Source organism: Rhagoletis zephyria, unplaced genomic scaffold (assembly GCF_001687245.7).
Source record: "Rhagoletis zephyria isolate East Lansing unplaced genomic scaffold, Rhagoletis_zephyria_1.1 Rzeph_scaffold_05814, whole genome shotgun sequence".
Taxonomy (NCBI): Eukaryota; Metazoa; Arthropoda; class Insecta; order Diptera; family Tephritidae; genus Rhagoletis; species Rhagoletis zephyria.
The window spans coordinates 21,985-33,303 of record NW_016162897.1 but is presented as its reverse complement, the minus strand read 5'-3'; the positions used below and the strand labels follow the sequence as shown (position 1 = coordinate 33,303).

The window sequence follows — 11,319 nt, the reverse complement described above, 5'->3', positions numbered from 1 at the left end:
AGCCATCACCATTATCTCGCTCGCGATCTCGACGGTGGACGTGGTACCCAGCACAATTCAACAGTGTTGAATTGCTGTGCAACTTCGTCTCTTGGACCGCAGCTATCAATATGCCATGCCTTCCCATGAAGATGGTTATCTCCTCGATCTTGCTCTGAAGCCCGTTACAGTTAAATTGAAGGAGCTTCATGTGGTTCGGGAGACGTGTGGTGATGCGGGGTGTGAGGGATGTGTGTGGGCATGACGCAGTTGAGATCTGCGACCGAGCAGCGCAACACGGGCCCTCGAAGTTCCTCGTCCAATCTCGCGTGGTGCGAAGACCTGAGTATGCCCTAAAGTGGTACCAGCCAAGGCAGATGTTGCACTTGACTGATGTCACATTACGGAATATCCTGGTCTGACATACCGTGCAGATTGTAGGAGGAACCAGAAGTTGGTGCGGCGTGGGGGTAGTGGTGCGGTTGTGTGTGTTCTGTGGTCTGTCGTGGCTGTGGTATAGGCTGTGGTGTTGTTATGTTGTGGTGCTGTAGTGATTGTGTGCGGCTGCTCAGGTGGACTGGGGTTAGCCGTGGAGGCTGCACTGTTTGAGCAGCAGGGGGCCACGTACGACGAATGTGGCTGTGGTACTACATTCTGGTTAGCCAGTTAATCTTGAAACTTCATTCTGGGAACAGTTGCTCATTCACTATCACGAGGGTGTTCCCAGATACAGAAATTTTGGTGTACGGGAACGACTTTGGAATAAATCACTGATTTTGTTAGCAACGGTTGGGCTCAACTGTTGCGCCTTCTGAACCTACCCATTGACATTATAGTCGGTGTTCAAAAGAGAGAAATGTTAAAATCAGTTCTACCTTATTTAATATGCCTTGGATGAACGTAGTTTCATAAAATCGTTGTTAACCGAATAAGTAAAAACACTCTTACCCGATTGCCAATTGAAATTTCAAACAAGTCATATTATATCCTTATTATTAAATAAATAATCATACATTTTAAACCAATACAAAAACTTGCCACCCTCGGATTGTGTTTTTTCGATAAGTCTGCTAGCTCTTCTGTTATCGATACATTGTTATTGCTGTCGCGATTTGGCACGTCTATGTTGATTCACCGGGATGTTTCTTAAACCATATAAACTTCGGAGTAATGCTCCATTAAAGGGCTCTGAATCGAAGCGTTTACGACAACGAGTAGAAAATACATTTCCGGATTCAACACCCGAGGAGATCAGCATTCTTATTCCTTCAAAGAGCGCTGTGACTCAACTGAAACTGACAACACATGGCGGCATGCAAACCAACGTCTTCTGTGTGGACAAGTTGCCCATGTTCTTCGAACTGGAGTCAGGGGAGTTGGCTCCAACTTTATACGCCTTGTGGCTTGTGTCTACATTGTTGCCCTACTTTACCACTTTTCGTGATGTATTGCCAAAACTTTCTAATGGTGCTGATCTAATGCTGCCGGGCGTAGTGCCGAAAGGCACTGGTATGAATATGTATGGCCGATATCGTCAAGGTCAGTTAATGGCCGTGAATTTGGTGTCAAATGAATCTGCAGTAGCTGTTGGCTATTTACCTCGGTCCTCTGATGATTTGTATATGTGTGGTCGTCAGGGCGTTGCTGTGAAAATGCTACACATATTCGGTGACAAATTATGGGGACATGAGCCTACATTAGTACAGCAAGTACCCTTAAAAAAGGCAACGCCACTAACCACTGATGACTTCCCAGAACTTGGTGCTAAGGAAGATAAGCAAAAGCAGGTAAGCGAAAAGTTGACGTTGGCTGATATTGTAGCGGCAACCAATTTATCAGAAACGCCAGTTGCGGGCACAAAACTTCCTGATGTGCAGAATCTTAAAATTTCCGAAAATGATGTTACAGAAGATGTTAAAAATGTCGAAAGTATTACCAAAAATACCTCTGTAGAAGGTTCAGCAACAACACCTGAAATTATACTAAAAAACGCCTTTCTGGCGGCGCTGAAGAATCATGGGAAAACATTACAATTGCCACTTTTAACAAGCAATTTCTACCGCTTGTATGTTGTGCCCGAGGCGCCTCAACCCATTGACTTAAAGAAGACAAAATACAAGAAGCTCTCGAATTTCCTGAACGAAATGATTGATGAGGGCTTCATAGTCGTGCGCGAGGAGTCGAAAGGCGTAGATAAAATAACTGCCATTGACCTTGATCATCCAGAACTAGTTAATTTTATTACAGATTTCAAACCAACTAAGCAACCAACGGACGGTGAATTGCAAGATCAGCCGTTGTTCCGTTCTGAGTTGACGGAAACTTATATAATTACGGATGCGACGGCGCCTTTCTTTGCGAAAGTGAATTACAAGCGAGGCGAAGCTATACCAACTGCACAAATAAAAAAAATCGTTCGCGAATATATANGATTTATCAGAAACGCCAGATGCGGGCACAAAACTTCCTGATGTGCAGAACCTTAAAATTTCCGAAAATGATGTTACAGAAGATGTTAAAAATCGCGAAAGTATTACCCAAGATACCTCCGTAGAAGGTTCCGCAACAACACCTGAAATTATACTAAAAAACGCCTTTCTGGCGGCGCTGAAGAATCATGGGAAAACATTACAATTGCCACTTTTAACAAGCAATTTCTACCGCTTGTATGTTGTGCCCGAGGCGCCTCAACCCATTGACTTAAAGAAGACAAAATACAAGAAGCTCTCGAATTTCCTGAACGAAATGATTGATGAGGGCTTCATAGTCGTGCGCGAGGAGTCCAAGGGCGTAGATAAAATAACTGCCATTGACCTTGATCATCCAGAACTAGTTAATTTTATTACAGATTTCAAATCACCTAAGCAACCAACGAACGGTGAATTGCAAGATCAGCCGTTGTTCCGTTCTGAGTTGACGGAAACTTATATAATTACGGATGCGACGGCGCCTTTCTTTGCGAAAGTGAATTACAAGCGAGGCGAAGCTATACCAACTGCACAAATAAAAAAAATCGTTCGCGAATATATAAGCAAGCACAATCTTCCCAAAGCGGATCCTTCCGGCGGTACAATCCAATTAGATGAAACCCTCGAAAGGATATGCGATGTCAAGACAGCATCCGTTAGTCAAATATGTGGCACACTTACCAGAAAAATGGAGTACAGCTTCCAAATGTGTGAACTGAAAAGCGTAGCAGCTAATAAGCCTCTGATTCAAATGTCCCTTGCTACTCGTTCTGGTAATAAAAAGGTAACTCTAATCAGCAACGTCGAATGCTATGGAATTATTGTACCCGAATTCATAAAGTTATGTAAACAAGGTGCTGCGGCAAGCACCACTGTGGTAAAACTACCACATCAAAAAGCCGAACAGCTACAAATACAAGGCAACCAGGTGCGATTTGTTTACAATTTATTGACCGAAACTTATAAAGTTCCACCGAAATGTATATTAGGATTAGAATTAGCTAAGGATGGAAAGAAACATAAGAAAAAATAAACTGACCGCTCAAATGCATTTGTTACATGTACAAAAAATAAAATTGTATTATGATTTGTTACAAAATTTATTGTCAAAAAAAGCTAAGCAACGGTAATCATGAATTAAATTAAAGCTTGAAAGTAACTGCGTCAAAATAAAAAACGAAACTGATGTTTAACAATAATTTATTGNTGCCGCTGTTGTTGTTGTAAACTGACCGCTCAAATGCATTTGTTACATGTACAAAAAATAAAATATTTGTATTATGATTTGTTACAAAATTTATTGTCAAAAAAGCTAAGCAACGGTAATCATGAATTAAATTAAAGCTTGAAAATAACTGCGTCAAAATAAAAAACGAAACTGATGTTTAACAATAATTTATTGACCGTTAATAATTTAAACAACAATTTGCCACAACAGTAATATTCGTAGTATACGAACAACTTTAATATTCTATGTGGCTAGCAGTTATATTTGCTTAAAGAAATTTTGGATCTCCCAAATTTCTATTTAGTTTACTAATGTCTTATGTTGCCTATGAATATGAATATATTAGAGAGCCGTGTGCATCTTTATTTAGCTTTGCCTTGTGCCGCAACAGCTTCAATGGCTTTTCGTACGGTTTCCTCGTCACCAAGGAATTTCATAGAGACAACAGGTTTGAAGTTCTCATCCAATTCATAGACGAATGGAATGCCGGTAGGCAGATTCAAAGCCATAATTTCATCTTCTGAGAGATCTGTAATGAAACATTTTTGTTTTAAACTTTTTTCTTCTGGTATTTCTAATATTACTTACTATCCAAATGCTTAACGATACCGCGTAAACTATTGCCATGAGCAGCAATGATGATTTGCTTGCCTTCCTTAAGCTGTGGAATTATAACATCATTCCAATACGGTAATGTGCGTTGAATAGTCAATTTAAGTGATTCGAATTTAGGGAATTCTTCTTGAGACGGGCCGTTGGCATAACGTGGGTCCTTAACAATTACGTCATAGTATGGATGATCGGGTTCCATTGGTGGTGGGGGAGTGTCGAAGCTGCGGCGCCAGATTTTAACTTGATCCTCACCGTATTTGGCGGCAGTCTCGGCTTTGTTCAACCCCGTGAGTCCTCCGTAGTGACGTTCATTCAAACGCCATGACTTGCAAACTGGAATACCCGACTGTCCACTCTCTTGGAGAATAGTCTCCAAAGTAATAATTGCTCGGGTAAGCACTGATGTATGAGCAATATCGAACTTTAAACCAGCATCTTTAACAGCCTTTCCAGCAGCTGCAGCTTCAGATTTTCCTTTATCACTTAAAGCAGAATCAAACCATCCGCAAAACTGGTTCTTTTGATTCCACTCGGATTCACCATGGCGAACCATAACAATTCTATATTTTCCGGACATTTTAAGTAATAATAAAGTTCAACCGGAACTGACCAAGCCAAATTAAAAATTTCCAACTGGATTGTTATGCCGAAAGGAAAATTTTATTTGACCTATAAATGACAGCACAAGGTCATTTGAAGGAAATGACAGCTAAAATTTCTGAGACACAGCAATTCCGCCAGTACGATTCGCAGAGTTGTATTTGGTAGATTTGTTTTTTTTTCAACGTCCATCACGATTCTATCATTCTTGAACTTCCATTAAAATGTTTGGCGGTTAAAAAAGTTAATGGCAAGAAAATATTTTTGGAATAAGCTTTCTTAATATATATGAACCAAATCGGACTATAAATACAGGGTTTTCAAATATCCCAACTCCTGTGTCACCTAGCGGACTAACTCATCTACAATTCTCATAAGCTGATAACAAAGTATTGCCCCGTGAAATATGCAATGTCAGAATTTCCGCAATTCTTCATAGCTGAATTGCTGAATATTTTAACTGCGTTACCAAGGTACCTAGAATCGCGGTGACAAGAACTGGTAACATTTTTTCGTAATAATATTTTCCTGTAACAGGTCAATTCTGCACGTTACCGAACATTTTGTAACGGGAAAATTTTATTATTATTTGTCACCGTGGTTCTAGATACGTTGGTAACACATTCAACCGTGACCAATTGTGCAAATTCTGGCGTTGCATATTTCACGGGGCAATACTTTGTTACCAGCTTATGAGATGGTAACAAAATTAACCGGTTACAAAAGTACACAGAATGCGAAAAGGGTTTAAAAATTGACAGGAACTTCGTTTACCGGTTACAAACTTTGTATTACCAGCGCCGAATAGACTTGTTAATGGGCACTGTGGCACGGTCAGTATTTATTGACGTGTTCCAAGTATCGCGATATTTATTGACGGTGTAGCATGCAGTATTGATGGATCGTGATCCATATCCACGGTGCAGCGAACAACGTAACTCAAAATTTACGTGTTTGGAGATTTCATTATGCAATTAATAAGCTTGATAAGTAGAATATGTTCAGTCTAGCAGATAACCAAACTTCCAAAATATGGCGAAGATATGTGTCCTTCCATCTGTCTTTTTGTACACCAACTGTATGAATTGATAAAACTTTGATTGCCTTTCCCACAAAATTTAAAATTTGAAATAGTTCGATAAATTATTAAACGTGCGATATGTATATATCGTAGCCTTAATAGAGAAAGCCCCTAACTAATTTTCTTATTTTCTTTTAAAATCCTGTCTGGTATGCAGATAACTCAATAACCTCCTACGGGATTTTAAAAATATCTATTACAGCATACAATTAGATACATTCTTAAATAAAAACAGTGCTCGAATCGTAACAGTCGTGAACAAGCAAGTCGTCACGTAAACAAACGACTGTAGTGGGTTATTACTTTGGAGTCACTCGTTCATGACTGTTACGATTTGAGACCTGCCTGTGTTTTGGCGTTTTTTATTACGAACTTATACACATTTTTTATATTTTGCTGGTCAGTTTGATTTTGTTATAGAATTTTTCAAGTTTCTCCCCACAAAGTTAATGAATCCTAGTTTCTATTTGGCTCTTCCTTGAGCAGCAACTGCTTCCATTGCTTTCCGCACGGTCTCCTCATCCCCTAGAAATTTCATTGAAACTACTGGCTTAAGACATTCATCCAATTCGTATATAAATGGAATTCCGGTGGGTAAATTTAATGCCATAATCTGCTCTTCCGATAAATCTAGAAATGTATATTATAAGGTTTTTTATCTTGCTTGATAAATGATTTTATTCTACTTACTATCCAAATGCTTGACTATACCACGCAGACTATTACCGTGCGCTGAAATAATAATAAATTTTCCTTCTTTTATTTGCGGTACGATGGTCTCATTCCAGTAAGGCAAAGTTCGTTCTATTGTTAGCTTAAGTGATTCAAACATGGGAAACTCCCCTTTTGACGGACCATCCGCATAACGGGGGTCCTTCACGATCACGTCGTAATATGGATGATCATTTTCCATTGGTGGAGGCGGTGTTGAAAAACTTCTGCGCCATATTTTCACCTGTTTTTCGCCATATTTAGCAGCAGTTTCCGCTTTATTCAAGCCTGTGAGACCACCATAATGGCGTTCATTCAGTCGCCATGTTTTGCAAACTGGTATATCCGTTTGCCCGATTTCCTTTAAAATTATGTCCAACGTATGTATAGCTCGGCAGAGAACAGAAGTATGGGCAACGTCAAATTTGTAACCACATTCTTTTAATGCATTTGAAGCTGATATTGCCTCCTTCAATCCCTTTTCACTCAGTCCCGCGTCATACCAACCACAGAATTGATTTTTCTTATTCCATTCTGATTCACCATGTCGGACCATTATTATTTTATACTTTCCAGTATTTTTACTTTGTTCATGTGACTGTCGCACATTTTTGGGAGTTTGTGCTGGATATGACCGGTGCCATGGTAAGTAAACATCAGAAAACCCTACAGAAGCGCTAAATTGTCGCGTATATCCATTTCCCAATTTATTAAAGCAAACAAACCGCATTGCCATATTGCGCAACAGCACCGTCAAATGAACGCTGAATTCAGCCAGTCAGCTGATTTTGAAGGAAAGCAAAACTGTTGCTGCAGGAATTGTGAACATGGAATTTATTTAGACAGAATTTGAGATTTTGGAAGTTAAATGCTAACGAATTGAATTATTTCCCAAAATATATTTGAAGTGTTCCAAGTTTCTCAAGTTTCAAGTAAAATTGTTCATTCCATTAATATATATTTATCTTGTTGAATAATCCATATCAGCTAATATGTAAATTTGGCAACCACTTTTATCGAATGGATTTTTTTGTTTATTTACACAACAAAACAAAGTGGAATTGGTTTACCTTTTGAACAAAGGATATCATGGAATCAGCAGCAAGTGTACAGGTAGTTTGCAACTGGGAACGCATTGGGGGTTGCGAGTTTTCACAGAGCGTCCAAACGAAAATCACACACGAGGACATTTTTATAAAGTAAGAAAATGTTTATTTGAAGTAAAATTGTTGACCAATCGTCTTCCTATAGGCCAGAGTTGGAACAGGTTATAGGAAAGCAAAACGCGGTTCTCTTAAAAAGAGATGATACCAATAATCCATGCGAAATACATCTACAATTGAAGGTGCCAATATATAAAATTGAATCCATAACTACAGTATGCACCGCCCCAAAATTGGAACTCTTTCTCGGACCACTAAAAGAATATACGGAAACTTTGTATGGCGAAACAGCAGAGGATGACGAAAATGGCGATGTGTTCTCGTATCGTTACGACATTGAGGTGCAAAAGTCAGGCATAACAGAGTGCACACTTAAGGTATACATAGTAATATTTTAAAAAATCGACCGCAGAATAATAATATTTCCACAGTTGTTGACATCATCTGACGAAATCTGCATATTCGGTTTTTTATTACAAATTGCACCTAACCCTAATGGTATAACGACTGGAGTCGACATTAATTTTCATAATGTTCAAAAAATGCTGAGTAGCCAGAAAATATCACCAAGCGCAGAAAAATGCATGTTATTTATGAAAGCAGCGAATCAAATGAAGGGGGTTGCTGGAGGTGGACAATCATCTTTAGCGCTTTTGGAGCAAATGAAAACAGCGCTCGCTGGTAAAGTGCAGTCCGCCAAAGGCGGGGAAGATTACTCCAACATAAATGAGGGAAATTCGCCGAACCCAGCCCATTTACCTCTTTTGGATCCTGTACTTAAGACTCACATAGATAATAAGTTCGATCAATTAGAGCATAAGATTACGGCACATTTGGATAAGGCCTTAGTGGATCAAAATGATAAGTTAGACAAAATATTACAAATTCTCGAAAATAGGAACATTTTTAAGTAAATAAAATATTTTAATTATGTATTACTGCTTTTTTTATAAGCAAATTTTTTTGCAGTTAGCCGTCTTTATTTATAGAAGTATATGTACGTATTATTATTGCTATTTATATTATATCATCAATATAGGTAAGACACGATTAAATTTAAGCGAAGGTGTGAGATTTCGATGGCTTAAAATATAGTTTTTTTTGTTAATTATCGCTATTATATTCTTGGAGCGCATTAGTTGCAGAACTCATCTCGTGAATTATAAAACTTACTGCCTAGGCCATCTGATTCTTTCTTTATATCAGTAAGCGTATAGGGGTCTTCAGGACTTGTTTTTTTAGCCGATATTATGAATTCCAGATTGAACTCCTGCTGGAATACTTTATTGTACCAGTGTTGCTTTAGCGGTTCTTTTACTTTTTCTGCATACATATTGTACATTTTACACAAACTCATGCCAACCGGCAAGTACAGCTTGTTAGAGCCATCCTTACACTCTGTGGGAAACGTTTTTATATGATCTCTTATTTCATCCAAACGCTGTGCCAGTTGTGGCATACGTTGTCTCCCCTTCCCTTGTGTTGTATCTGTTCGTGGCATACATATTTCTTCATCGTAGCAGTGTTCATAAAAATAGTAAATACGACGCGGCGATATATCCAAAGTTGCAAAAAAGAATTTGCTGCAAACATATTGCAGTTCACCCTTTAATTCAAATCTATATTTGAAAGTGTATCCACGACGGGTTTCTTCGGTAGACGTAGCACGCCGCCGCTTTGGCAATATTCGTGATGTATACTTCCAATAGAAGTAGTTTTTCTGCTCATCAGTTAACTTCCAAAACATGTTATGTATTTCTAGTCGCTGCTCTGAATTTATATTTGCATTACAATTAAGATGGCAAGTAGTTCCACACCCTGGATGTACTTTACGCTTGTTCACTAATTTTCCAGTGACGCTAACGTACTCTTGTCCCGATTGCCTAAGATGTTTTCGTACATTTTGTTTCCATTTCTCTGGCACTTTTGAGCGCTTACCTTCAGTAGTTTTCAGCTCATTATCTACGTTTGAAGGTAACTCATCTGTCGTTGCTTTAGGCTTGGTTACTTTTCCCATATTTGTTGATAAGAATATTGCTACCGGAATTGTGCTTTTGTTCGTAGTGAAAAGTAAACAATCGGCAAGTAGNATTATCGTTATATTTTTTCGTTTGTACACGCTTTTGTTCTTCACTTCGCAGATGCTTTTTTTGAAATTAATAAAAACCAGAAACAAAAATTAAAAATTACATGTTGCCTCTGACGACATTCGAACCCGAACATGCTGGGAGCTAAGAACTAACAGCTAGCATCTCTACACGTTCAGCTACAGCCAGACATGCAAATGTACTTTCAAATGCTTAACTTCAATCACATGTCGTTAAAACACGAGCAGTGATCGGGTAACAATAAGCTGGTGCAGAGACACGAGTTGGTCCGCTACAGCATGACATAGGAGCACTTTTGTAGGTACTCCAATATACCACAAATAGACTACATGGTCCAACGATTTTTGCAGGGATGTATAACCCAACAGAATTCTACATGTTAAGTGCTATTTGTGACATCTCTCATGCAAAGCTAAGTATGCATAACTGGGCTATAAATCATGCAGAGTCCACAAGAAACTCCGAAACACTGTCCGGAGGATGCATCAGCATACTTTGAAGTGCCGTGAAATTAAAGTTAAGAAAGTTTTACTAAATGGCAGTTGGGAAGTGCATATGCAAAAATTTCATAAATTCCAGTGTAACAGGCTAACCTAATATTTACGCACGCCGCCAATTTATTGTCAAAAATTTCTCATGCAAATGAAACTTGTATGAGATCAACGGAAATTGAACGGCGTGCGTATGAAGCTAACTCAATTTCCAATTTTTGTTCTGCGTGACATTTTGATTTGACGTTTCGCTCAATGAAATCAAATGCAAACGCATGCAAGTCAATTTCGGGTGACGCAAAAAAACAAATTCGACGGCATGCGTACCAAANTAGCCTGTTAGCAGTCGTGCCTAAACAATAATATATAAAACTTACTAAAGGGCCTGTGCCAATTGATAGAAAATAGGAAATTTTGATGGATAAAACTGAAAATTTGACATTTCTCATAGTGAATACGAACGTCAGAATTTTACTTATTAAATGCGATGTACAATATTGTTTGGCGGTAATAAAGAGTAAAAAACGAAATTGAACCTGTAAAATGCACAAAAAAAAGGTACTTAACTTAAGCTGGAATCACACGATTTGTACATTTGGCTAAAAATTTGTCAAATTCGTAGACAAATCATGTGAACGCTAAATTACATTTCTCATTTATCAGAAAAGCCAAATATTTGCCTTCTTGTGGCAAATGAAAAACAACCCTGGTGGCCAAATCGTGTGAACGCAATGCTGCTACATAAGCCAAATAAAAATTACGCAAATGACAAAATATCTGATTTGCCACTTGATGACAAATGCCAGTGACAAATATACAAATATTGTTGAGCGGTATTGCCATTTCGTGCTTGTGAACCTTTGTATTTTCCAATTTTG

The 11,319-nt window shown here is 38.5% G+C and overlaps 4 protein-coding genes across 10 annotated transcripts; 2 read left to right on the top strand and 2 right to left on the bottom strand.

Moving 5' to 3' along the window:
- The first annotated feature begins 954 nt into the window (after positions 1-954).
- eIF2D (eukaryotic translation initiation factor 2D) lies at positions 955-3,629 on the top strand. Of its 5 annotated transcripts, none has more exons than XM_017628221.1 (2): positions 955-1,908; positions 2,489-3,629. In XM_017628221.1, the coding sequence occupies exons 1-2, from the start codon at positions 1,119-1,121 to the stop codon at positions 3,478-3,480; spliced, it is 1,782 nt and encodes a 593-aa protein (XP_017483710.1). In that variant the 5' UTR covers positions 955-1,118; the 3' UTR covers positions 3,481-3,629. The 5 variants fall into 5 exon arrangements, with proteins under 5 accessions (XP_017483710.1, XP_017483708.1, XP_017483709.1 ...); XM_017628219.1 differs by having other exon boundaries at positions 956-1,811; positions 2,413-3,629; XM_017628220.1 differs by having other exon boundaries at positions 956-1,827; positions 2,429-3,629.
- Positions 3,630-3,826: 197 nt separating this feature from the next.
- Positions 3,827-4,973, bottom strand: LOC108372505 (phosphoglycerate mutase 2-like). The gene is made up of 2 exons (XM_017628222.1): positions 4,264-4,973; positions 3,827-4,204 (listed from the first exon to the last, which is right to left on the bottom strand). The coding sequence occupies exons 1-2, from the start codon at positions 4,862-4,864 to the stop codon at positions 4,038-4,040; spliced, it is 768 nt and encodes a 255-aa protein (XP_017483711.1). The 5' UTR covers positions 4,865-4,973; the 3' UTR covers positions 3,827-4,037.
- Positions 4,974-6,069: 1,096 nt separating this feature from the next.
- On the bottom strand, positions 6,070-7,457 carry LOC108372502 (phosphoglycerate mutase 2). The gene is made up of 2 exons (XM_017628212.1): positions 6,659-7,457; positions 6,070-6,598 (listed from the first exon to the last, which is right to left on the bottom strand). Exons 1-2 carry the CDS (start codon positions 7,413-7,415, stop codon positions 6,432-6,434), a joined length of 924 nt encoding a protein of 307 aa, XP_017483701.1. The 5' UTR covers positions 7,416-7,457; the 3' UTR covers positions 6,070-6,431.
- A 37-nt stretch (positions 7,458-7,494) lies between these two features.
- On the top strand, positions 7,495-8,932 carry LOC108372503 (uncharacterized). 3 transcript variants are annotated; one of them, XM_017628216.1, is made up of 4 exons: positions 7,496-7,611; positions 7,736-7,878; positions 7,931-8,219; positions 8,274-8,932. In XM_017628216.1, the coding sequence occupies exons 2-4, from the start codon at positions 7,769-7,771 to the stop codon at positions 8,754-8,756; spliced, it is 882 nt and encodes a 293-aa protein (XP_017483705.1). In that variant the 5' UTR covers positions 7,496-7,611; positions 7,736-7,768; the 3' UTR covers positions 8,757-8,932. The 3 variants fall into 3 exon arrangements, with proteins under 3 accessions (XP_017483703.1, XP_017483705.1, XP_017483702.1); XM_017628213.1 differs by having other exon boundaries at positions 7,667-7,878; XM_017628214.1 differs by having other exon boundaries at positions 7,495-7,878.
- The last annotated feature ends 2,387 nt before the right edge of the window (positions 8,933-11,319 follow it).